Raw genomic sequence first — 26,465 nt, 5'->3', positions numbered from 1 at the left:
AGCCCCATGGCTGTTAAAGTTGCTTCCATAAAGTCCCAGGCTACCCTGTCAAATGCTGAAGACTCTTTCTATTCTGCCTACCCCCTGAAGATAGTAGGCAGAATAGAAAGAGTCCTACAAATGTCTGTGCTCTGAATTCTGGAGTATCCCAAAGCTTTTGTTGCATCCTATCCAAGGTAACCAGCAATGAAGCCTGAAAAGACATCCACTGCCTAGTTATTGTGGGAGAGACTATGAGTTGTGTGGCTGTCTGTCTGGGGACCCAGAAGGAAATGGAACCTGGGACAAACCAGCGGGACCAGTCAAAGGGTCTGTGCTGCATATATAATATTTATACATACTGTATGAACACAGAAATAATAGTGCGCTTCTTGTTACAAGGCAAAAAAATTCTAGTATACTACACGACACCCTTTTAAAAAAAAAAAAAACTATCAAGCTCCCAGACAGCATCACAGTAGTGTCTTCTGTCCCCTTCACATCACCCTCCCACTGTAGTGTCCTCTGCCCCCCATAGCAGTGTTCTCTGCCCCCTCCCCCATAGTAGTGTTCTGTACCTGTGACGCTGTGTCCCCTGCCCCCTTCACATCACCCTCCCACTGTAGTGTCCTCTGCCCCCCATAGTAGTGTTCTGTACCCCCGATGCTGTGTTCCCTGCCCCCTTCACATCACTCCCCCACTGTAGTCTCATCTGCCCCCCCTCCCTCCCTTCCTCCCACATTAGTGTCCTGTACCCCCTGCCTCCTTCACATCACCCTCACTGTAGTGTCCTCTGCCCCCCTTCCCCCATCGTAGTGTTCTGTACTCCCCCGACACAGTGTTTCCTTCCCCCCTTTACATTATCCCCCCACTGTAGTGCCCTCTGCCTCCCTCCCCCCACATTATTGTCCTGTACCCCCAATCTTGTGTCCTCTGCCCCCTTCACATCACCCCCCCTCCACTGTAGTGTCCTTTGCGCCCAAAGCAGTATTCCCCCTCCCCAGTAGTGTCCTGTGCCCCCCCAAAACAGTGTCGTCTGGCCCCCTTCACATCAAGCCCCCCCTGTAGTGTTCAGCATGTGTTCATCAGAGCGGAGATTCGGAGACAGCATAGTGGTGGGTGAAAGGCAGTTGCAGGAGCTGCCGAAATTCAAAAAAACAAGCTGGGACTGCCTAGCAACCAATCACTGAGCAACTTCTTCCCCACCCTCCATAAAGATTTCACATCCTGCTATCTGCTCTGCATTTGAGAGGAAAGTGGCGGAGGTTGGGGGAGGCAAAGCCATGGTCACAATCCTGTCGGCCCCCTGTAGTTAACCTGTCGATCATGATCAACAGCTTGCTGACCCCCGCCATAATGGAATGGTAGAGAGTATGATGCAGCCAGGATAGGATTAATTTCTGTGCTGGTCAAGATGACCAGAAGCTATGAAGGCAATAAATCTTCAATTCTAAGACCACTCAACAAATGTATCTTTCTATACAGTTTACATAGAAGTTTCAGCTCTTCTATACTGGAACAATCAGAGAGGGTACAGAGTCAGCTGTAACCTCTGCAGTCCCTAATGATTCAATACTGGACTTGTGTTACCTCCATGCTCACAGATTTTCTGCATTGTAAATGTCTCAACAGTCCCCCAAGGGGGCCCTCCCCCACCCCTAGGCCCCATAGCAGCCGTGTGCTGTTGTTAAGCCATGGACAACATAAAAAACATTAAATGGTGCACAGAAAGCCCCAGTGTTCCCACTTGGCCATTTGAAATTTCCCATAAAGATCACATTGAATAAGTTAGCTATAGTTTCAATTAGCATTTTAATGGGGAGTACAGCACAGGCTGTTCAGCACGTAATAAGTAATTTTAGTGGATAATAGGAACTTTTCTAGTAAGTTCATTCAGCTCTGAACAGCATGTCTAATCTTTCCTGGTCATTAGCGAGACTCACTTAATTAGTTTAGAAAAGATTTATGTTTGTTTTATTCATTATAGTATATTATGAGCTGAGACACTTTAACACAGTTAGGCCTTGTTCACCCAGGCGTTAAAGGGATACTCTGAGTGCAATTCTAAGAGCTGCCAAGCCCCCCCTCCTATTTTACAGTTAAAGAGGTGTACTAAAACAAACAGCTTTGTGCACAAGAGAGCTTAGAGATGTGTTACCTTCGCTTTACACTTTGTCACAATGTCTGTAGTGCTATGGGTCTTGATCTCATAATTTGATGATATGATCCTAAAGAGATCTCCCTCCAAATGCCTGGAACTGTTCATCTCAAAGTGATATTAAAGGCAAATTAAAGATGTTATGCTTACCTAATCTAGGCAATGATATCATGCAGAGCAGCCCTTACCTCTTTGGCAGTCCCCCACCGGCTGTCCACTTCTTCTTACTCTGAGTTCCCCCTTAGCAAGCTGTAATAACGAGAATGCAAAGAAAATGGACTTTGGTGGCACAAAACAACCTCACAGGAGGCTAAATTTGTTTAAAAATTGTATTTTATTAGAATTTTACTAAAATATAACAATTCCAATAAAAGAAAAATACATTTCAAAACTTTTTTCATATATATATATCCAACCCTTCTGTGTACCCTCAACTTCAATGTTGTATAGCCCACCCATAGAATACAACAATACTAGGACCTAACCAACAAAGATTACTGCATGTGGGTGTAGGTGGGCAACCAATAATAGGGTGTCCTCTCCGATGGTTGGGATGCAATTTACCTCAACTTGTTTCGCGCTGAGCGTGCTTCTTCAGGAGCTTGTTACCGTGTAGGGAAATAATTCTATATAGAAAAAAAGGAGGGGAAGGGAAATGTAATCAGTATACATATGTATCACATATTTAAATTTAAACTAGCATGTTCAACCATAAAACTTAATTCTACTTACAAAACAATTATCTGTAAGTCAACAAAACAACTAGAGGGAGTAACATGCAGTGAAGAGGGCTCAGAACATTCCAAAGGGGATGGTGGCACACCTATGAGCAATAATGATGGTAGACATATGATAGTGAGATTAAGATTGTATATACGAAGGCTGCGGCAAGGATGTTGCAAATTATTAACACAGAACCAAATGATGTTTATTATATGCATTGTAAAAACTATATGAATTATCAATTTGTTATATTGATTATTTCTATTTTACATAGATAATATTATGAAATCTTAATTATAATTATATTATTTAAATTTAAACTATAATAATATGGAAACATCAAAAGAGCCATGATATATCTCAGCACTCTAATTGTTCAGTGGGTAGCGCTTACCTAGGGTAGCATTCAACACATCATGGATCTATCTTGTAGTTTATTTTGATTAGTAGTAATGTCCTTACAAGGGGTATGGATCGATCAATAGACCACTCCAATCTTAAAGTATTGTAGCTGATATTTGATCTTCTCCCTCTGAGTGCCCCCTCAGCAAGCTGGGTGCCAAAGGCTCCCATGTGGGCACGCTCCCGAGCTGGGCTCTGCGCGTCCATAGACACACACAGTGTCAGAAAGCCATGCCCCCTCTCCATCCTTACAGACGTTTGACTGACAGCAGAAAGAGACAATAACTCCTGCTGCTCAGAGTGTCTCCTTTGAGACCTGAAAGAGGGGAGAGCAGGGATGCAACCGGGACAACGCTGGATTAGTGACAGTACTCAAGTGAGTGCTCAGGGTGGGGGGGGAGGGGGGAGGGGGACAGGTAGTTAAAGTGGTTCTAAAGCCCTAAGGTTTTTCACCTTAAAGCATCTTATGCATTAAGGTGAAACACCTTCTGTGCTGCAGCTCCCCTCCAGCCCCCCCCCCTTTTCTAACCTGAGCCCAATCCGATCCATCAATGTGAATGAGCGCAGCCGCTCCCGTCGCTGTCTCCCTCCTCATTGGGCAGATTGATAGCCTTGGCTCCCACTGCTGTCAATCAAATGCTGTGACACGGGAGCAGAGCAGCCGCCCTGCCACAGTATATGTGCAGTGGGTGGTTGTAAAGTGGTTAAACTCCAATTGTGTCCTGTATGGGTTATTTGGGTATTAATGAGTGGTGGAGTGGTGGTCACAAAGTATCAGAGACAAATCATCTTTTATACCCTAGTCATAGAAATTCCAAATTAACAATAAAAAAATGAAGAAATACATTTAGCAATAAACCACCCTAAATTTATGTCTGGCTGAAATCAGATGCTGCAGGATTATTGACCGTCATTGTCAACTTTCCACTGAAAGAAGTTATGTGAGCCAGGCAAAGATGCTGGAAAGAATTACACTAAAAAGCATGTAAAATGATTTAATCTTTACGAGTTAAATGGTAGAGCTGCGCTTACCCTTGCAAATACAATGAATTCCCTTAATAAATATCAAGTGCAATGTGTGTCCAATAGATCACTTATGCTAAAAGTGCCTAACAATGGTGCCCAAATAAAGTTCATTATACAGTGCTCCAATGTAGGGTGCTTCTCAACAGTGCTCAAATAAAGTCCATCATAAAATACTCCAAATCTTCAAATGATAAATTTGCATGAATTCATCAAGTGACTGTCCCTTTAAGACAATGCTGCACCAGTGCTCTGTGCAATCAAAAAATATCACCATGACAATCCACCATCCGTGCCCCCCTACCAAGGTATGCACTCAACCTCATGGAGTTGACCTCCAAGGGTCAGTTGTCCCAAGGCACCTCCTGATGACGTCTTAGTTATGACAAAACACGTAGAGACAGGAACTTCCAGCACCATGTCACTTCCGTGAATTGAAACATACGCCGGTCCGGGAGTATACCAGAGCGGAGGTGCTGTGTATTACTATGGGCAGAGTTTCCTTAGTGCCGGGTATGGCACTATTCTTGTGAGTGCATTTGTTTTTATGGGCTTATTTGTTATACAAAAGTAAAGGTGATATGATGTTCCCCATGGTTTTCTTTTACTTATATGGGCAAGTGGACCGTAGCTCCCTGGAATGTGACGCTACGTTGAGGGGTATACTGCATTGAAGCCTGTGTAAACCCACCTCAGCACATGCTTAGGGGGTCAACTTCTGCGGAGTGCATACCCTAGTGGGGGGCATGGATGATAGATTGTCACGGTGATATTTTTTGATAGCACAGAACACTGGTGCAGTATTTTCTTAAAGGGACAGTCACTGAATGGGAGCACGGGAAGGTACCTGTGTACAAGATTTCTGTCAGGATCAACAGAAATCTTTTCAGCCCGTAGAGAGGAATAAAGGCATGGAAAAAATGAATTTGTTGCCTAAACAATAGGTATTAGAATTGATCATTGTTATTGTGAAATGGCTTAGAGTCCACCGAAAAGTGAATTTTTTTTGATATGTGGACCTGGTGGGTTGCTTCAACCCTTGACTTGATGTATGTCTTGGATTTTGTATATTAAATTTGGGCTATATTTTTGATTTTAGATATCCTATAAAAAAGATGTGCAGGATACACATAAATACACAGAAGTGGTGAACAGACCAGACTTTCAGAAGGCTACAGAGAATTCAAAGATCATCAGCAATGTAATTACTGTCCATGTTTTACATCTTACTTTGCATATTGGATAGAGTATATAATCTCTAAAAGGGGATTTACTAGAAAAGTGGAATAACCTATACAATGGTTCTCTATAGGAATGATTATATTGTCTATGGTCTGACTTTTGTTTGCCAAGCACTGTATAACTAGAGCTCCCAATATTATTTACAGAAAGGGGTGTGGGTTACTTTATGAGGTTGGGGTTCCAATTAGAAGATTTCCATTTTCCATAAGATTAAAAATTAATTTAAATGGTTTTGCATATTTACATGCATACAGAACTAAACCTGTAGAGGGTGATTATGAGGCATTTCTTGGATCTGAGTTTACCTCTCATGGGCCCCACTGGGTGTCTATGGACATGGCAGCTAGACACTTTCCATGGAGAAATCAATTGGACGGGTTATTGTTTACCTTGTAATAAGCCAATGCAGGAGGTTTTCTTTTCTCTGCCTACACATGTATGCTTGCCCAAACCAAGAATCCATATTTGTGGCATCTCCAGTAGTGATAGGTCCCAAAGATTCCCAAAGGTTGCGCAACCCAAAGGTTTGGAAATGCAATATGAAAATGTCATCAGTGAAGAGCTGTATTCTTTGGATTATAGGGCAATAAATAGCCAAAAGAGTCTATGGATTTTGGGAAAACATGCACACAAAGCAGCTGAGAGAGCTGCTGAGTGATATCCATGGGCTAATTGTCTATATGGGGCAAGTGACTTCCATGAGACAGCCACATAGGCATTTTGTGCAATGGCCAGGTATTGTAGGTTGAACTAAGCATATTCAGCACTGAAGGAGACCCTGTCAGTCTTGACAGGTCCTTTAAAAAGTGGTCAGTCGGTATTTGCACTGACACTCTTTGCCATTCCATGTTTGAAGTTTACCATAACATTGAGTGTGTCTGCTTTTAATTGTAGGCTGATTATAAGAAAGGCAGAAGGGATCTGACTAAGAAGTCATTCCATGTTTGAATTTTACCATAAGATTGAGTGTGTCTGCTTTTATTTGTAGGCTGATTATAAGAAAGGCAGAAGGGATCTGACCAAGAAGTCTATGGTTTTAGGAAGACCTGATTTTGAACATGCAAAGGAAGTGTCAAAGATCATCAGCCAGGTAAGGTAATATCTTAATGTTCTGTAATGTCTCCTCTACTGTCAAGATATTAAGCCACATTTAACAAAGTACACAATATACAGGTCCCCTCTTGTAGTTGGGACATTTGCTTTCAGTTAAGGAGCTTTGTGACCTCACAAGCAGGAAGTAACCTTATCTCCCAGAGCCGAGTCGCTGCATATACCCCAGTGACCATTAAGGGAACCAATCACCCTAATTGCATTTAGCCATTTGCCCTAGTGCACTGGAGGAAGTGCACCTACAAATGTGAGTTTTATTCTTAGCAGTCTTTTTAAATAAATCATTGATTTTATGCAGTTCAAGCACTGTCAGTTTCTTAACCACTTAAGCCCCGGAGGATTTGGCTGCTTAAAGACCAGGGGGTATTTTGCGATTCGGCACTGCGTGACTTTAACTGACTATTGCGCGGTGGTGCAACGCTGTACCTAAACAAATTTGGCGTCCTTTTTTTCCCACAAACAGAGCTTTCTTTTGGTGGTATTTGATCACCTGTGCGACTTTTACTTTTTGCGCTATAAACAAAAAAAGAGCGTCAATTTTGCAAAAATATCAATATTTTTCACATTTTTTTATATGAAATTCCCCCCCCAAAAAATGTAAAAATCAAAATTTTTTAACATTTTCGGCCAATTTGTTTTATGCTACATATGTTTGGTAAAAAAAATTGCAAAAAGCATATTTTGATTGGTTTGCGCAAAAGTTATCGCGTTTACTAACAAAGGGAAAGATTTTTGTCATTTTTGTTGTTTTTTTTTTAACACGTAATGGCGGCGATCTGCGATTTTTTTTGCAGTACTGCGGCGGACAGATCGGAGCCTTGACTGACATTTTTGACACTTTTGGGGTTACCAGTGACATTTCTACAGTAATCAGTGCTATACATATGCACTGTTACTGTAAAATTACACTGGCAGTGAAGGGGTTAACTTTATTTGAGAGGGAGGGGCTGTGTGTGTCCCTAGGGGCGTGATTCTAACTGTGATTGGCTGTGGCTTGAGCTGTAGAAACAGTGATCAACGGTCCTACATAGTAGAACCGTGTGATCACAGTTTCTACACAGGGGAGAATGACAGGCAGCTTGTTTACACAAGCTGCCTGCCTTTCTCCCTCTCCCCCGACGATCGGGGGGGGGGGTCCGTGACCACGCAGGAGCGCACCGCCGGCGGTGCGCGCTCGCCCCCCCCCAGAGCCTCACAGGCTAGTGACGTACCCCTATGTCACTCTGCCTGTGAGGGGCTGACCGCCGCAGTATATCTACTTGCGGCGGTCGGCAAGTGGTTAATTCTTTGAGCACCACCCATATAAGGATTACTACGCATTGAAGCAAGTGTCCCTGAGCTAGGAACTAAAAGGCCGTCCATTGGAGTTATGCCCCTGAGAGGAAGGTTTATATGGACCCGTTCTAGGTCTATGTATGAGGTGAGCGCATATTTTGAATGGTGAAGGAGCACAAGTTAGTGACTTATGGAGAACACCAGATCCACAGAAAAGTGTTGATTTTAAGAACTTTATTCACAATTTCTTTTCCCTGTATTTTAAGCACTTACCACAGAAATTGTTGCCACTAGGAAGTGCTACACATTTAATGTGTCTGTCATTCAGACCCGGTTCACATTTGTGCGAGTGCCGGGTTCGCATGTAATGTCGGAGCGCACTGCTCCGACATTATATGCGATCAGCTGTGCGGTGCGAGTTTAGCCATACAGTTTGTATGGCTAAATTCGCATCGCACCCGGTGCAAACACGCACAGGAGGCATTTTTGCAGCCGCATCAGGATCGGATCGCACAGCGGTTCACACTTGTGCGATCCCATCCTGTGCGAACTGCACGATCGCACTGCGATATGCGATCAAACTGGGGGTGTCGTTAAGATTACATTGACACCCCCAGCGTATCGCATATGGCAGTGTGAACTGCCGGGGGTGCGTGTGCGATGCGGGAACAGGCTGCGAATTCGCAGCCTTCCCGCATCGCATAAATGTGAACCGAGCCTCACTCTATGTTATCCATTTATTTAAATTTTGTATGTTTTTTCACCGTGCTAATCTTTATATAGCAGTATTTAAGTCATTTTTGGAATAGGGGGGGTATTGTATAGCGAATTTTTATTTGGAGTATTTGTGTACAGCACTGTCCACACATATTAGTAGAGGAGGAGTGCTTCACTTTATTTATCGTTTACAGTTGAGCATATGTGGGAACACATATAGGTGTATAGCAGCAAGCCTTACGTAAGATTTAGTGCAATCCTTTGGAGGTTATTGCACATTGCTAGCACATATATATAAAGTAGCCAGTTTGTCAAACATTACATTTTCATTTCTAGCATTAAGTTCCTGCCTCTGTGGATATATGTAAACTGTGCCTTCTTGGTCAAAGTTGGTTTCCAGTGTCTAAGGAGCAAGACTGTAGACCTCACAGGCAAATCTTTCATATACTTGTAGCACTGTCCCCTTAGGGCTTGCTGTGTGATGACTTCTTGGGTCTCCTTTGATTACCTGCAGACAGTCACTTAGCGACAGTTCACTCATTCATCCTTACTCCCAATGGCTCCTTAATCAATAAACAGTCTAGGGGTGTTGGTTTTTGGTATTTATTGTGGAACTTGGATGGGAGAAAGAAATAGTGGGATACTCCAACTTGAACTATTTACAGTTGATAAGAACAACTCTCACTTGGCCTTACCCAGTTAACTTGTGGAAGCAGTCACACTGCTTTAACCATACTGCCACGTGTATGGAAAGGGTTAAGTCTTCTTGCTCTCTCTCCACCAACAGTCTTGGTGAACTACATTATCTTCAGGACACTCTCTAGCATCCCCTTCACTGACACCCATCCAACTGACTCTACTAGCTGAAGGGATGGCCCTGTACTCATTGTATGCAGAATCAGATCCTTTCCAGTGTCTCCCTTCCAGTTAGCTCTGCAGGACCTCTGGGATCAGTTCCTCTCTAACTCTCAGTCCCTCAGGTCGACCACCTGAGGCCACATGGCAACCTCTAAAGAGGAGGAGGCAGCCGTCACTCCCTCTGGAATTCCGCACTCCAGCTGAAAGACCCAGAGCACATGTGCCCTTGGCATTTATACAGTATCCCAGAATGCAATGAGGCACTTTCCTCTGTCAATCACCAGGACTGTGCTAAATGCCTGTGCACTCGTTTGTCAGGCTTCATCCCACTGTCCAATATGCCTCCCTATTGGACCTGTGTGAAACACTTCAAACAAACTGAGCTGCACCTGAACACCATGAGCAGACTTTACTAGCAGATCCTGCTCTCTGGTAGGCAGAGAACAATATAGATTTACCTGGCAATCTTTCTGGTAAGCAGAAAAGATTCAAAACTATACTCTCTCTCTAGCACCTACATAGGAGGGTGCTACATACTGAAGGCTTATGTAGGTTTTGGTACCTGTCCCAACATTACAGTCCAGCTGTGAGGCACATATATAACCATGAATTGATACTGTAGCTCCACAACGCCCAATCACCGTGCTAGAGAAGTTCTCTCCTCCACAGGTGACAATTCTTTTACTGTCTTACCCCAGTTCCATTTCACAGAAGTGCCTGCCCAACAGTAACATATATTAAGTGTGTCATAATCATACACGTGTGGACATGCAAATTGGGTCAGTTTAGGCAGAAGCTAGAATTTTGACCAGCTGTTAAATTGTAGTAGAACGAGGAAAAGCTTGCCAAGATGGAGGTGTTTCAGACCTAGGCAAATGTATACACATTATTGCGGCATTTCTAGTTCACTCTACTGCAACATTTGAGCTGTACTCGTGGAGTAACTGACACGTAAGAAGCCTCCTAGGTCATTTAATACGCATTTGTATGTTAGATGGGAGGATGTGCAGAGGGAGTGTAGGATATGATATCATGTGTTTCAAAATCACCAGCCTATTACATGGCCTACTCCAAAATGTAATGTTCCACTGGAGGCATTCATGCCCCCTGTTCCTTCAACTCTGAGTGCGGGTTCCCAGTGGTCTCTGGCTGCTCCATAAATTTCACTTAGTCAAGAAGCAAAGGCCTTAGTTGAGTTTATCGAAGTATCCAATGCACAGACTTTTACACTTGGGGAGAATTGGCCCTCTCTATTTTTCCTGTTTATCATTATCACTGAAAGTAAAAGAAAATCCCAAAATTTGAGTTGTCCCCAGAAAAGTATTAGAGGGGAAATCTTCCAATGGGGGCTCTGGTTCTGGTGACCTGAGAGTCTCCAGGAGATTCCCTAATTTACATGCACAATATATTTTGTGAGTCTACTCGATTATCTTTTAAAGGTGCTTTTGTAGATGTTTTGTATATATTGCATTTTTTTAAATTTTATCCAGGAGAGAAACATGTTAATATTTTGTATCTTTGTATGTGAATATTTATTTTTCTTATATGCTGTTCAGTGCTGGAGCTTTTACTTCACAAATTTACAGTTTATTCTTACCTATCCTTTGTTTGTTGTAAAGAGTGATTAAAGTCTGTGTGAACCCTCAACTTGTAAAACAACTCATTCAATTCAAAACATAAATGAAAGAGAAAACATTTGTGTGTACATATAAAAATAGAATAAATACCTTGTTCCTCTTTTTATATAAGTGATTACAAGCCCTCTGTTCTCAGCTGCATTGGAATCTTGGAGAGCTGGGGGAGGAGAAACAGCAGTATACTGATCTTCCCAGTGAACGGCTGTGCGGGGGGGGGGGGGTCTGTCAGGATAAGTCTGATCATTGAAGGAGAGCAGGCTGAGCTCTCCACATGGCCAGAACACTAACCACGCTGTGCTCTCATGCCTTGTGTGGTCAGTTGTTATTAGGAAAGCAGAGGGACTGGTAGGATCACCAGGTATTTCACACAAAGGAAGCAATACAAAGAGAATGGGATACTTTTTCATACGAGTACATGGTACAGAAGGCAGATATCAGGAATATGTTATCAGGAATACAAAATGTTGGGTTTGTATATTCTTTAATAGCACAAATGAGTGAATGAACAATTGCAGTGACTCCATCCCTTTTCTCCTCTTTGTGTGGCTTCTTAACTTTCATTCAGAGACGGCATGCCCGAATGTAAGCACCCTCTACCTGCTCTCTTTAGAAAATTCATAATCCTGTGTCATGTATTAAAGCTGTAGTAAACTCTAAAAATAATAAAATTTACCCCCCTGCAGTGTTGTGCCATAGTGCTATAATGCACCGCACACTTACCTGTTATCCCTCCAGTGCTGCGCTGTGACGGCTGCAGACGCTTCCATCTTCACCTGGTCTTCCTTCCAAGTTCGCACACCCCATCCTGTTTGAATGTCTGCGATGACATCACTCCTGCTCATACGCACAGAAGTCACAATCACAGCACTCAGTGTGCCCTGAATGCAGAGCGCACCGTGCATGCGCAGTGACGTAATCATCTGGAGCTAATGTGAATATCTTCTAAAATAAAGTTTAAAATACATTTAAAAATAAAAAAAGCTAGGCCCCAAAACATTACAGTTTTCTTTAAATCAACAATTTGCATTGCAATGTATTTGTTCAATACGAATTATTATCACTCTCACTCTCTTTTTTTAGGTTAAATACAAAGAAAAATTTGATAAAGAAATGAAGAGTAAAAAGTCTTGTTATAACCCATTAGACAGCGCTTCTTTCAAGCAGGCCCAGGCTGCTACAGCACTGGCCAGTGACGTAAGTATTTTCAACCACCGCTAACCTTCACTTCCATGTTCTTACATTAAAGTCCCCCTTTAAAGTGCAACTATGGGCAATATAAACATTGATGTATATGATGCAGTCTGTCACTAGAGTTAATGCAGCTGCTTTTGTTATTCTGAGTCTCCCTTAACCACTTAAGCCCCGGAAGATTTTACCCCCTTCCTGACCAGGGGGTTTTTTGCGATTTTTTACTGTGTGACTTTAACGGACAATTGCGCGGTCGTGCAACGCTGTACCTAAACGAATTTCACGTCCTTTTTTTCCCACAAAAAGAGCTTTCTTTTGGTGGTATTTGATCACCTGTGCGATTTTTTGATCATGCGCTATAAACAAAAAAAGAGCCTAAATTTTGCAAAAATAACAATATTTTTCACTTTTTTTATATGAAATTCCCCCCAAAAAAATGTAAAAATCAAAATTTTTTAACATTTTCGGCCAATTTGTTTTATGCTACATATGTTTGGTAAAAAAAATCACAAAAAGCGTATTTTGATTGGTTTGCGCAAAAGTTATCGCGTTTACTAACATAGGGAAAGATTTTTGTCATTTTTGGTGTTTTTTTTTTTAACGAGTAATGACGGCGATCTGCGATTTTTTTTGCGGGGTACTGCGACATTGCGGCGGACAGATCGAACCCTTGACTGACATTTTTGACACGTTTGGGGGTACCAGTGACATTACTGCAGTAATCAGTGCTATATATATGCACTGTTATTGCAAAAATGACACTGGTAGGGAAGGGGTTAACTATATTGGAGAGGGAGGGGTTAAGTGTGTCCTAGGGGCGTGTTTCTAACTGTAGTGGGACATGTCTCCTAGTGTAAAAACAGAGATCAACGGTTCTACATAGAAGAAGCGTCTGATCTGCATTTTTACACAGGGGAGAATGACAGGCGGCTTGTTTACATAAGCCGCCCGCCTTTCTCCCACTCTACCGACGATTGTAAGTAATCGTAACGTACACCGCAAGTGATCGTTGTTCTTAAAGTCTTAGGATTTCAAGATAACAAAAACATGCTTTTACCAACGGCAGAACAACTGCCCGTGTGAAAGAGGCCTAAGTTCTACAGTAAAATTTCAAAGCAGTGTTGTCACCCTGTGGACAGGGTAATCTTAGATGAGCCTTTATCAACCTTTTTTCACCAGGGCAACCCTGGAAATAATTATAAGGGAATTCCTGGTGACAATTATTTTATCTGCAGCTAAAAGTACATAAGAGTGATTGCTAAGTTGTAAAGAAAACAATAAAAAATTGGACATAAGCAGAATATTTGGCTTCCACTACAGATAAATTGGTAACACCCTCCTGCTCTATACAACAAAATTATTTTCTGGAAAATAATGTAATGAAAGAAATAATAAACACTGACAATGAAAAATGTAATGTTCCCCTACACTAGTCATGCAGAAATGTCTTGGAGGTCAGTAGAAAAACACAACCATTGGCGGTCAGCGGAGAAGTGCCTTCCTTACATTGGGGACAGTGGCGGAGCTAGACTTTTAAAACAGGGGTGGCAAGGTATTATTTTGGGGGGTCAATATACAAAGTGTTCAATTACACTAAAAATAAGTTATTTTCCACAAAATGTTTATAGATTAACCACTTTACCACCGGAGGATTTTGCTGTCTTACGTCCAGGCCCCTTTTTGCGATTCGGCGCTGTGCGACTTTAACTGACAATTGCGCGGTCATGCAACGCCGTACCCAAACAAAATTTGCGTCCTTTTTTCCCACAAACAGAGCTTTCTTTTGGGGGTATTTGATCACCTGTGCGATTTCTACTTTTTGCGATATAAACAAAAAAAGAGCGACAATTTTGAAAAAATAACAATATTTTCAAATTTTTTTTATATGAAATTCCCCCCCCCCCACCAAAATGTAAAAATCTAATTTTTTATCATTATAGGCCAATTTGTTTTCTGCTACATATTTTTGGTAAAAAAAAAAATCGCAATAAGCGTATTTTGATTGGTTTGCGCAAAAGTAATTGCGTTTACTAACTAAGGGAAAGATTTCTGTCATTTTTGGTGTTTTTTTTTTTACCGAGTAATGGCGGCGATCTGCGATTTTTTTTGCGGGACTGCGACATTGCGGCGGACAGATCGGACCCTTGACTGACATTTTTGACACTTTTGGGGGTACCAGTGACATTACTACAGTAATCAGTGCTATAAATATGCACTGTTACTGTAAAAATGACACTGGCAGGAAAGGGGTTAATTTTATTGGAGAGGGAGGGGTTATTGTATGCCTGGTGCTTACTGACATGTGTGGGGGGGAGGTGACTGTGTGACACAGGGACAGATCGGATGTTCAGCTATGCTGAACCCTGCAATCTGACCCTGCCTGTCACTTAGGAGATCCGCCCGCTTTGTTTACACAAGCGGGCGGATCTCCAGACTCAAAAGTCATCATTTTACTCCCAGAGACTCCACCCAGCTAATAGTTCACTCATGAGTGTTTTTTTTTTTTTTTTTTTGGGATAACGTTAATCCTGCACATGCACATGAGCTAGTTTTCCTGCCACTCAGGGCTCGTGCTGGCGCTGTAAACTGAACTGCGCATGCGCAGCTCAGCTTACATACCAGGGAATGCTAAGAGCAGACAGGTAGGTGCATCTTATTGCAGAGGAGACATTACAAGTCTCTTCTGCATTAAAGCGCAAAATCAAACACACAATAACCAAATACAGTAGGATAGATACAAATTATGAATTTAGATAAATGTTAGTATTTATAGTGATTGGGTAGTTTGGTCTGCATGTACATGTGCAGCAACATAAATAAATACATAAATAAAGGCACGTGAAATAAAAAAAGAATTCTGGTACAATCAATTTTATTGTAGTGAGCATGACAACATGACAACCGTTCACTCACGCAGGGGTATAGCATATTGAATGGAAAGGCATGGGCTGAATGAGCAGGTAACTTTTATAAATACTAAATGTCCACTGAGTGACCTAGGGAAACAAACCGAAGGTCCACATAGGTCGCCTAGGCCCAAGGGCAAACAAGGAGAGCCCATGTTGCAGGTGCACTAGTTTGCATCAGAGGGTAATATGTGTGCAGTTCCACAGGATGCCCCTGATGGTGGTTGCGGTAAATATGTGGTAGAAAAAGTAAAAAATAGATTTTAGACCTAGCGGTGTTAGCTGTGAGTCAGCAAAAAAAGGGCCCTAGGCCTGGGGACTCAGGGTCTTCCTAAAAAAAGGGGGAGACGGAGGGCTGCCATAAGCTCAGTGTCAGCAACAGAGTGACAGGAAAAGAAGAAATAAATAGAAAAAAAAAAAAAAAGAAGGAAGGGGGAGGGAGGAGGAGAAGTCCTGCAGAATTGGAGCGTTACAAGTCGGTTATTAGGAGAGACCCAGACTGTTTGGATGCAAAGTGGAGACAGTGTAAGCCCACCAGGGCTACCATACTTTAAGGAATTTAGAGTGGGAATCATGTAAGATGCTAGACATTTTTTCATTAATCATAAGGTTGGTCAAAGTGCTCTTCACCATGGCATACAAAACAAAGGGATTCTTCCAAGCTCTGATTATCAGCCGTTTAGCAACTATGAACAGATAAGACACCTGCTTTTGTTGGTACGAGAACTATCCCTGGAGCGGGCAGTGCAGCCTTGAGGATGGGTATATGGGACAAGGAATGGAGGACCCCAAACACCTTGGACCAGAACTCCATGAGATGGGGACAGGACCATCAAATGTGTACAACATCCCCTCGTTGGCCACAACCCCCTGTAGCACCTGTCACTATAGGATGGGTTCAAACTCGCTATCTTGGCCCGGACCCAGTACCAACGTAGAACAACCTTATATGCAGCTTCAAGGGTAGCAGTGTTGAAAGAGTACTTAGCAATAAGGACCAAGCTTTGTTCCAGTCCTCTGGATCAATAGAGGTCATAAAAAAAGAATTCTTACAAGAGTTCAATATTTTTCTCCTTAGTAGGTCTTTAATGCATCCACTATTCAGTACATGTTGGGTTTCCTGCCTATACAGCAAAAATGAAGAGTGACTTGTTATCTCTTTTCTCTTTGCTTTATTAGTTAACATGGTTATAATATACTATAATATCAAACAAAATATTCTGTTCTTCTAGGCGGCCTGGTCGCTCTGCCATCTCTAGTCTCTGCAGTCTGCCAGTTCAATTATTTGCCCACAATAAATTATCATATAACTTCACTGAAAACGTTTGTATCTGGTGATAATTTGTCCATCTATGGTGAGGTTTTGAGAGACATGGAAATCCAGGCATGTTAACAAGACCAAAAAATAAAAAGAGATTGAAGTGCCTGCATATAATGTGTCATAATGGTAAAAGCGGGTCAATTTGTGTCTGCTGGAGATCATTACGTAACATTATAGAAGCCGGTTTCTAAAGAAAATGCCTTAATTTGATTTTTCAGCCAATTGGCCTCCCTAGGTGAGTGTGAAAGAAATAACAGTGTATGCCAACATAATAAAAACATTCATGTGTTTACAAGGTAAGGTTGTGTTAGTTTTTCAATGCTTGTTAAATAGAAATGATAGGGTGCATTTAGTGCTCAACCTTGAGAAGCGGCTGGATAGAAAATGACTCATCAGCTGTTGTCAAAATTTTCGAATCAAAGTCAAATCTAGGTACTTACACACACAAAATACTTTCACTGAGGTTTTAATGAATACATAGATGCATTCATTTTGGTCTTTATGCCAGTACTTCAGCTTTATAGATTAGTTAAAGCGGTAGTATCCCGCTTTTTTTCACTTTTAACTACAGGTAAGCCTATAATAAGGCTTACCTGTAGGTACAATTAATATCTCCTAAACCGGCACGGTTTAGGAGATATTTGCACTGCATGCAGCCGTTCACGCGAGCGGCGCATGCGCTCTGAAGGTCCGGCGGACCTTCAGCTTCCCTTGCCGGGAGCTTGCCAGAAAATGACTCCCGCGCGCATGCACGGGAGTGACGTCATCGTGGCTCCAGCCAATCACAGCGCCGGAGCCCCCGAACCCGGAAGAGACGTTGTGGGATCATGTCAGCGCCCGCAGCGGTGTCCGGGGGTCCGTGTTGGGGCTTCGTTCTAAGGTAAGTAATTCATAATGAGCTAGTATGCTAGTCCTTATTGCAGGTAAAATAGAGTAATATTTTGAATGTGTACGTAGCAGTTTGCTGGGAATTTATGCTTTAAAGAGACTAAAATGAGGGGCTGTTACCTGGGCCTGGGTTAAATTGTCTGTTTATGTGTTCTGTATTTTTCAGGTGAAATATAAGGACAAGCCGAGTTTATATGACCCTTCAGTAGACATCCCAAACCTGCTTTATTTGGAACACACCCTGAAGACCAGCAAGATGCAGAGCAATGTAAATGCATGGGAGGAAAACTGTGTGTTCTTCTTTGGGTTTTAAAAGCGCTTTCTGCTTTAAAATTGTGTGCTTACATAACATTAAAGGGCCTTTTTACACCAAACTGGTCTGCTGTGGTGCGTTAAATGTGCATCGCATTAGGGCAGGCCATTCATTTTAATGGGATGCCTAATGTAACAGACCAAAAATTGGGCATGAAGCATTTCGGCAGTGCAATACATTACTTGATAAAAACAGAAAGAGAGGAAGACAATTCAGATGTCCTGCTTGTGTATAAACCATGGCATCCTCCATAGAAGCAGTGGAGGAATGAGTATAGCCACCCTAGGACAGAAAACATGGTATTTGCAGGATAATAAAGTGAAAATGAAGGGGACCTGAAAAAAAGAACACTAATGCAGTCACCACATCTAAGAACTGGTAAGCTGCAACCTATTACATTTTTGTAAAAAAATGTAAGTGGTTCATAAATAGGAACTCTGGCCAACCTCCCCATTTTTTCTTGCCCCGCTTACCTGATGGTGGTATCTAAACATTTAGGATACACCCCCATCCAGTGGATCCAGTGTTGACCCGTTGAGATCATGTCATTCCACAGCTCCTTCCCGCGCTGCCTTGTTCTCTCTGACATCATCGCGAGGCCTGCTGGCTCTTCCAGGTACAGCAGGTAGGCTTCTCGATGAGACGGCGATATGCCCGCCCCCTCCTCCTGGTCTTCAATGAAAGGCTGTGCCTCCTGGTATATGACATACATATCCTGGCAGGCACAGCAAGCAGTGTGAACGCGATTCGCCTAAGGGGAGTGACGTGCATGGGGAGGCAGGGCAGACTTTCAATTAAAAAAAAAAAAGACATAAACAAAAGACAAAAAAATGCCGTATTCCTGCAGAGGAAGAGAGGAGGGGTGGATCTTCCTCGGATGGATGAAGACCCATTTTAAATCTGAACTTTTTTCTTGTTGTTACCCTTATGCATTCCTTACATTTAGGGGAGAAAACATATTTAGCTCCTTTTTCTTCTCCCCCCTCCCTCCCCCACCACCCCTAAACACTTACCTGGCTTCTTGGAGCGATCAAGTTCTGTGCTCAGCTGCAGGTCTCCTCTCTCCCCTTCCTCCTCTCACAGGCTTCAATGTTAGCACCGGTAGCCATTGGCATGGCTGGGGGGCGTGGATGTGCCATGCTATGTGTGTCTATGGACGCACACAGTCCGGCTCAGGAGTATGCCTAATCGACTGCCCCCACAACAGCTGGCTTGCTATGGGGGCTCTTGCAGGGAGAAGATGCAGACAGTGTCGGCAGAGGCCTGTTAAAGAAGAGGTATCAATTCTTTTTAGTTTAATACTGAAAAAAATAACCTTTACTATCACTTTAAGCTATCCTTTAATATTTATCTTTATGATGCATCAAATAAAACTTCTTTTTAATATAGATTCCATTTTAGGCCTGGGCATTTTTACAGCTGCTCCTAGGGGGCGTCTGGCGTTTTTTGTTCCTCTGCCTCTAAACTCCCCTGCATATTAGCCTATGTGTCTGTGCACACATAGACTTTTAACAGCGTTTAGTGGCAGAAAAAAAAACACTGCCATTGCAACCGGGAGCAGCAGAGTTTTGGCAGAAAAAATGTGTGATGCTTGTAAACGTGTCTAAATGAGTACAATGTTATTTTGGCCAATGAAATGAATTAACGCCCAAGCACTCAATGCCTGTAAATGCGCCTTAACGCTTTTAAAATGCGTTAGGTACTTTTAGAAGCATCAGGTGTTTTTCCTGCAAAGACACTGCTGCTAGGAGGAAAGACTTCTAGGAGAGTTTGCAATACCATGTGCGTGAGGCTTTAGACCCAGTGACATTTAACTACTGGTTTTAAAACAAAAATTACATCTTTAGGGCTGGTAAATGTACTTTTTTCTGAAAAAAGGGAACCCCACTATTGTCCATTGTTGAATCATTGATCATTGGTAAAGAGCAAATGAACTCAAAAAGTGAAGACTTGCTGTTGTATAGGGAACTTCTAGAAGTGTTAATTGTGCCTATCCTATAAAATTTACCTTTAGTCTGGACTTCCTCTTGAAAAAAAGCAGTGCAATGCCTGGTATATGAGTGTGCTTAGGCATGCCTGTTTTGTAACCTCATAACTATATATTTGAAGTGTTATATCCAAGGCACTACTGCCCATAGCTGCTAGTATCAGGAGATTTGGAGTGGGATTTGGCGATGTCATTACTGTGCCACTCATTGTTCTCCTGGCTGGAGGCTCTGACATGAGGAAGCAAAGCCCTGCCTAAACCAAGATGGCCACCTTAACACAGATAAACAGTGCAGAACAAGGCTTGGTAAGTCAGTAAGTTGAAAAGACCACATGCGAGGAGATCATAGGAAATGTTGGTAACTGGTCCTTTTCCTCTGCTTGCTTTATTTGAGTTCAGTTCTAATAAAGGCTCTCAGAGGATTGACAATTAGCAGAGTGCACCACCCAGCATAACTGATTAAATGATGTCAGAGTCAAAAGTTCCTTGACTTGGCAAGAATCATGAGTTCAGTGCTTCTTTCCCATTTCTTCAGCATTGTAAGTGGGTTTCGCCTTTTGAAATAACATTTCCTTATAACATGCAGATAGCAGAATTAAAAATCAAAATCTATCTTTAACTGTGTTTTAAACATTTTCATTTAATGCTTGTTATTTCTTACAGACCACCTACAAGAAACAGTTTGAAGAAAACAAGGGGAACTACCATTTTGGTTTAGGTACAGCAGAGCAAATTCATCATAAAGAAAATGCTGTGCTCCAGAGCCAGGTAAAAGCAATAATGATGATGATCATAATAATAACAATTAGCACAGTTACAAGTTTTCCTAAAACTAAACTGGTTCTTCATTTTCCTCCCCCGGTCTCTAACCAATTTTCAGTCTTTTTTTTTTTTTTTTTCCGGGGAGCGGTTTCCCTTTTTTTTGTCAGAGATCCATACCTCAATCCTAGCCCAGGTAAGGATGACTAGATCAGATTGGCCCTCCCTCCCCCTGCCCGCAGCCTCCTGAGACTCATAACAGAAGGCTGCAGGACCACAGTGCCCCACAGTCTCACACATGTGCAATGGGGAGCAAGCTGTAATACATCAGGAACAGTCACAGGCGGCTCCCACATCCAAGATGGTGCCACTGGAAGCTCTAATCCAAAGTGTGGTGAGGAATCGGCTCTAGGGAAGACAGCGCTGTACACCATGGGCTGGTAAGTGCCTGTTTCTTAAGGCCTCCTTCACATGGGTGTACACACATGTGAGGGCTGTGATTTGCCTGCAGGGGATGCAGAGGTGTTCTGTACATCTGCATGCAGGCAGTCTCAGTCTTTGTCAATTGGGATGCAATGACTGCACGGACAAGTCATGTCAATTGAGAAGCAATAACTACACAAACACAACTGCTCCTTCCCAATTGACATAAATGTGCCTGATGCTTGGAACACCTGTGCATCCCATGCAGGCAAAACATGGCCCTTATAGGAGTTCACACTTAAGTATGCCCATTAGAATATGGCTAAAAGTCAGTAAAAAGACAAAATTTGGGTGCCGCTCAGGTAGAATTGTAAAGTCCAACTGGACTGCTGTGAGTGCAGTCAGGGACAGGGAGCTCGTCCTAGGTCCAAGCTGCAGCAATGTCAAAGGAAATGTTCCATAAGCCACACATCATGAAGAAGACCCATGTCGATCATGAGTAAGCTCAAAGGGGCGGAGCGAAATGTGTTGGGGGCGTGGCCTGGCTGGAGTCTGGGCTGAGGCTGCCATTCATCTCACTTCATGCACATAGGTCTGCTTCATAATGTGCGGCTTATGGATCTTTTACTTTGACAATAAAAGTCGTCAGCTAATTGTAGCTACTGACTTTTCATTTTTAAAATGATATCAAAGACTTGTTTTTTTTTTTCTAAATAACAAATATGTTATGCTTATCGGCTCTGTGCAGTGGTTTTGCACAGAACAGTCTGGATCCTCCTCTTCTGGGGTCCCACGCTGGCGCTCCTGGATCCTCTGTCATGCTGGGTGCCCCACAGCAAGTAGCTTGCACTGGGGGCACCCAAGCAGGCGCACTCCTGACCCAGGGCTCTGTGTGTCCATTTACACATGAAGCCACAGCTTGGCCTTGCCCCTCCCTCTCCTGATTGGCTCACTTGCTGTGATTGACAGCAGCCGGAGCCAAAGGCCAATCAGGAGTGCAAATCCCCAGAGAGGTAAGGCTCTCGTGGGTATCGCTGGATTGAGAGGTCTCAAGAGAGTACTAGGGGGGCTGTGGGGGGAGCAGCACACAGGTTTTTTACCTTCATGCATAGAATGCATGAAGGTAAAAAACCTTGTGCCTTTACAACCACTTTAAGAACACAAGCTCCTTTTTAAGTGATTCATTGATTTCCCAAACTCTAAGGCCTCATTCACACCGTTTATGCACTTTGGGAGGCTTAGGTGTTCCATGCAGACACGTGCAGGCAGCCTGTAACAATCAATGACGCCCTGTACAGATCTTCTTGTACTTCTGTGTGCCCGTGTGAATGAAGCCTAAAATTACCCTATCTCAACATTAAATGGATTGATAGGTCTGAACCACGAAAAATCATAACCTGCTATGATGCAAAAATAGCTTCCTTACTTATGTTGTGTTACGTTACGTAATCTGTGCTACAAAATCAGCATGATGTAGTTCAGGGGGTAGGCCAGAAATTGAACTTTACACTACCAATAGCCCATAGAAGGGAAAGTACTATACATGAAACCAATAGCTAGTTATATTTAGAGATTTCAGCATTAAGGTTTCATTTACACTATCTCTGTTGAGCTGCGTTGAGGTGGGTTGCAGTACGTTGCGTAAAAATGCAGACATGCTGCGTTTTTATGCAGCGTAGCCCACCACCCCACATGTCACCTCAATGTAGTGTCAATTGGTGACACTTCAATAAAGTAAAAAAAAAAAGTAAATGTTGATTTGTAACAACACAAAGCACCGCCCCTCACTGTGCCGACACAACGGCAGTGTTGGGGGTAACTAGTTACAAAGTAACTGATTACAGTAACTACATTACTTTTTTTGGTAACTAAGTAAAGTAACTAGTTACAATGCTAATATTGGTAACTACACTACTTTACTAGGCTATAGGAGGTAACTACACTACTTAACTAGGCTATAGGAACGCGCTTTCCTGCGTACCCAAGCCGTGCGATACAATCCTTATTTCGAAGAATAGAGAGGGATGAAGTTTATGACTTTTTGTTGCACTTTATGTTTTATTCTGTTTTTTCAGGTTTTGTTCTCATGTTTCCCAAAGCCTGTGTTTATAAAATAAACTCTATGCAGAAAGAGTGTTATGTATCTTCTTCTACACGGTCAATGAAGAAAGAGGAAAGTAAAGTAATAAGTAGTGAAGTTACTTTTCAAATGCAGTAACTAGTAAAGTAATCTCATTACAATTTACAGAAGTAACTAGTAACTAGTTACATTTTTTGAGTAACTACCCCAACACTGCACAACGGACACCCACCCTCACTGTTATAACTTTCAAATGGTGTGAAAAAAAGCTCTTAAGCAACATTTTTCATTTTCAGGATACCAGACCTCTGAAAGGCTCACAGAAATTACTTTTTGATTACAAGCAGCACATATGCCTTTGTCATTTCTTCCAGCAGTGTTATATGTTTTTGTTATTTATAGGTAAAATATAAGGAGGAGTATGAAAACTCAAAGGGTAAATCCATGCTGGAGTTTGTTGACACCCCATCGTATTACGTCTCCAAGGAGGCTCAGAAAATGCAAAGTGAGGTTGGTATCTAGTGCTAACCTTGTTTTACAGTATATGGGATACCAGGTTGAAAAATGGTGCAATATACACCACCACCCTCACTGTTATAACTTTCAAATGGTGTGAAAAAGCTCCTAAACACAATTCTTTTTATTTTCAGGATACCAGACCTCTAAAGGCTCACATAAATTACTTTTTGATTACAAGCAGCACATATGCGATTGTCATTTCTTCCAGCAGTGTTATATGTTTTTGTTATTTATAGGTAAAATATAAGGAGAAGTATGAAAAATCAAAGGGTAAATCCATGCTGGAGTTTGTTGACACCCCATCGTATTACGTCTCCAAGGAGGCTCAGAAAATGCAAAGTGAGGTTGGTATCTAGCGCTAACCTTGTTTTACAGTATATGGGATACCAGTTTGAAAAATGGTGCAATATACAGTAACCTATAATAGGAATCTGTGATAGTGACAGGATCTTTGTAGGAAAATAAAAATATTTTAGTTGTAAATAAAATTCTACTTTGAACACACTTTACAGTTTTGGATGGAGTAGGAATATTTGTTACACCCCACTGGCAACTACAGACTATGTAGTATAGGTGGCTGGCATCCACGGGTGAGCCCACTACAGGTTTACTGTTGTCCTTTCGTAGATTCTACACAGTAAGAATCTGAAGGCTAAGAAATGCTCAATGACATTCAAATTATCTTCATAATATACTGATTATTGTATATGTACATACAAGTAAATGTGTAATACATATTACAAAGGTTACTTTACCAGATTATATTAGGTGTGTCTAAAAAGTTCAGTGAATGGTCTGGTCTGATATCTCAACGGCAAGATTGGCCAGGTGCGTGCACATGCACATAGCTGTTCAGAGACACACCGAGAAGCGCCACCTAGCGTGGAGTACACATGACAACTTCAGGGTAAACCTGCTGCGGGAAGTCGAACGTAGTCAGAGTGAGAGGTAGGTTCACAGTGCAATGGAGCAAGGAGTTAGCCATCAAGTTCTGCTTCAAATTGGGGAATATGGCGATGGAGACGCATGGAATGTTGGTGAAAATGTTTTCTGATACCATTCACCAAACTTTTTAGACACACCTCGTACATTATATCATCATATTTATTCTAAATTTAAAGCTGAACTCCAGGTTTGATCTTAATTGCATGGTTACTTTGGTCCATCTTGGCACAATATAAGTATTCATATCTCATGCCAGATGGGCTGCTGGGGAGGCTGGCAATAGCTGCCATCTTACGGGTCCTTTGCAAAGCATCTTCCCATCTGCGCACTGACCACGGGGTCACCCACTAAGCACTGCCTCCATTCACAGAGCTCCTTATACTTTTTCAATGGATACAAGGTGTTTTATGATTGAATGAAGTAGAGATTGTGACATCACTGCCTCCCCATCTTCTCTAATCAAAGAATGCCATGTATGCATAAAAAAAAAAACCCAGGGCGTTTTGTAAATGGTGGCAATGTCCAGCAAGCGACCCAAGAGATCGACCCTCTTTGGTCTTTGTGCAGAGGGGAAGCTACTTTGCACAAGTCCCAGAAGATAGCGGCTATCACTGTAGTACGCCATCTTCTACAGTGGTTGCTTCCCTAGCTGCCCATCATTTATGAGGTATACATACTCTCATTGGTTCAGGCTGGACCAAAGTAACTATGCAATAAGGATCATACCCAGAGTTCAGCTGTAAACCTTTAATGGAACACAGTTGTCTACTTCTTCCCCACTTTAAAGCCCCGTACACACGCACCGATTGTTGGCTGTAAATTTTCGGCCAACGTCCGATCGGCCGATTGTCGGCTTGTTGGTATGATGCTTCCGACAACCGACTGCGACTTTTCGGCCGAACAAAATCTGGTGTGCATGCTATAAAATTTTTGTTGGCCGTCAGCAGAACGGCCGATTGTTCGTCAGTCAGTACAGATTTTGGCAGACAAAAATGTGATGATCAAGACTGGGCATGCTCAGAGAAGAAAAAACACATGAAAAGTAGACCAGAACATGACATCACTTCTGCAGTTGGTTGTTGTTGGCCGACAAAATTCGTGTGCAGTCTAGAGCACATTTCAACCAACACAACAACACTGGACAAAAGACGGCCGATCGGTCGACCAACAATCAGTGCGTGTGTACGAGGCTTTAGTTACACCTTTTTGCTTCACTAGAGCAAAACTCACTTCAGGACTGCTGTAAAATTAAACTCATAAGACAGCTCTGTTATTTACTTAGTTAAATTGGGTATCGGCAAAAAGTTGAAACATGTAGAAATAATATACTGATTATTTTAATATTAGCTACACCAAAATGTGAGCCATCACTGCTTTTTGCTGTTATTATCTCTGGTCAAAACTTTTATTTATTTTTTGGGTTTTTAGATCAGGTAAAGTGTTAGAATATCTGTTTGGTCTTTACTATGTGCCCACTGGAGAGATTTGCCCCTTCAATTTGTCCTGTTGACCACTGTCACTGGGACTGGGAAACCTAAAGGTTTTGCAGTTGTCACCAAAACAGGAAATGAGGGAGGAATTTTAATGGGGCACCTTTTATAATGACAACTGTCGAAGGGAGTGTTTGCCCTCACTTTGGAGTGATTTTCTGTTGTATCTCCCTAATGGGCACAGATAGCCAAATGAATAAAAATGAATAAAAGCTTGAAAAGGGTTCCAATCATACCTACCCTATCCAAAACAAAGAAAGGTTTTTAACTATAGAAATACACACTTTGAATGTTACATGCTACTCTCATAAATATATAAAGTATAGAATACAAATGTGCCGGTTTTGTATATCAATGATATATTTATTGATTCAGCTGCTTACCAAAAAATCTGATGATTACTATTTAGACTTAGAGTATATTCTGTTATAGCTGTACATTGGTGGCCTTGAGGAACATTGAAACTTCTTCTAGTCTAAATAAAAATAATCTGCTTTGAATTTTACATGGAAAGTTACATTT

At 42.1% G+C, this 26,465-nt stretch overlaps 2 protein-coding genes across 3 annotated transcripts in view; both read left to right on the top strand.

The window, feature by feature from the left end:
* LOC309555747 (LIM zinc-binding domain-containing Nebulette) overlaps positions 1 to 26,465 on the top strand; it is a 328,664-nt gene that overhangs the window by 250,566 nt on the left and 51,633 nt on the right. The gene's annotated exons all lie outside the window — the stretch shown is intronic.
* LOC309555575 (nebulette-like) overlaps positions 1 to 26,465 on the top strand; it is a gene marked incomplete at its 5' end in the record, with an annotated part of 100,411 nt that overhangs the window by 51,586 nt on the left and 22,360 nt on the right. Inside the window, 6 exons of the mRNA XM_082257635.1 lie at positions 5,385 to 5,486; positions 6,516 to 6,617; positions 12,205 to 12,318; positions 17,594 to 17,695; positions 20,391 to 20,495; positions 23,745 to 23,852. Of these exons, the coding sequence (XP_082113761.1) occupies positions 5,385 to 5,486; positions 6,516 to 6,617; positions 12,205 to 12,318; positions 17,594 to 17,695; positions 20,391 to 20,495; positions 23,745 to 23,852 (633 nt within the window). The remainder of the gene's footprint in view (positions 1 to 5,384; positions 5,487 to 6,515; positions 6,618 to 12,204; positions 12,319 to 17,593; positions 17,696 to 20,390; positions 20,496 to 23,744; positions 23,853 to 26,465) is intronic.

This window comes from Pelophylax lessonae (genome assembly GCF_965119305.1).
Source record: "Pelophylax lessonae genome assembly, chromosome: 5".
In the NCBI taxonomy this organism is placed as follows: Eukaryota; Metazoa; Chordata; class Amphibia; order Anura; family Ranidae; genus Pelophylax; species Pelophylax lessonae.
The sequence above is the reverse complement of the archived record's forward strand: the minus strand, read 5'-3'. Positions and strand labels throughout refer to the sequence as shown.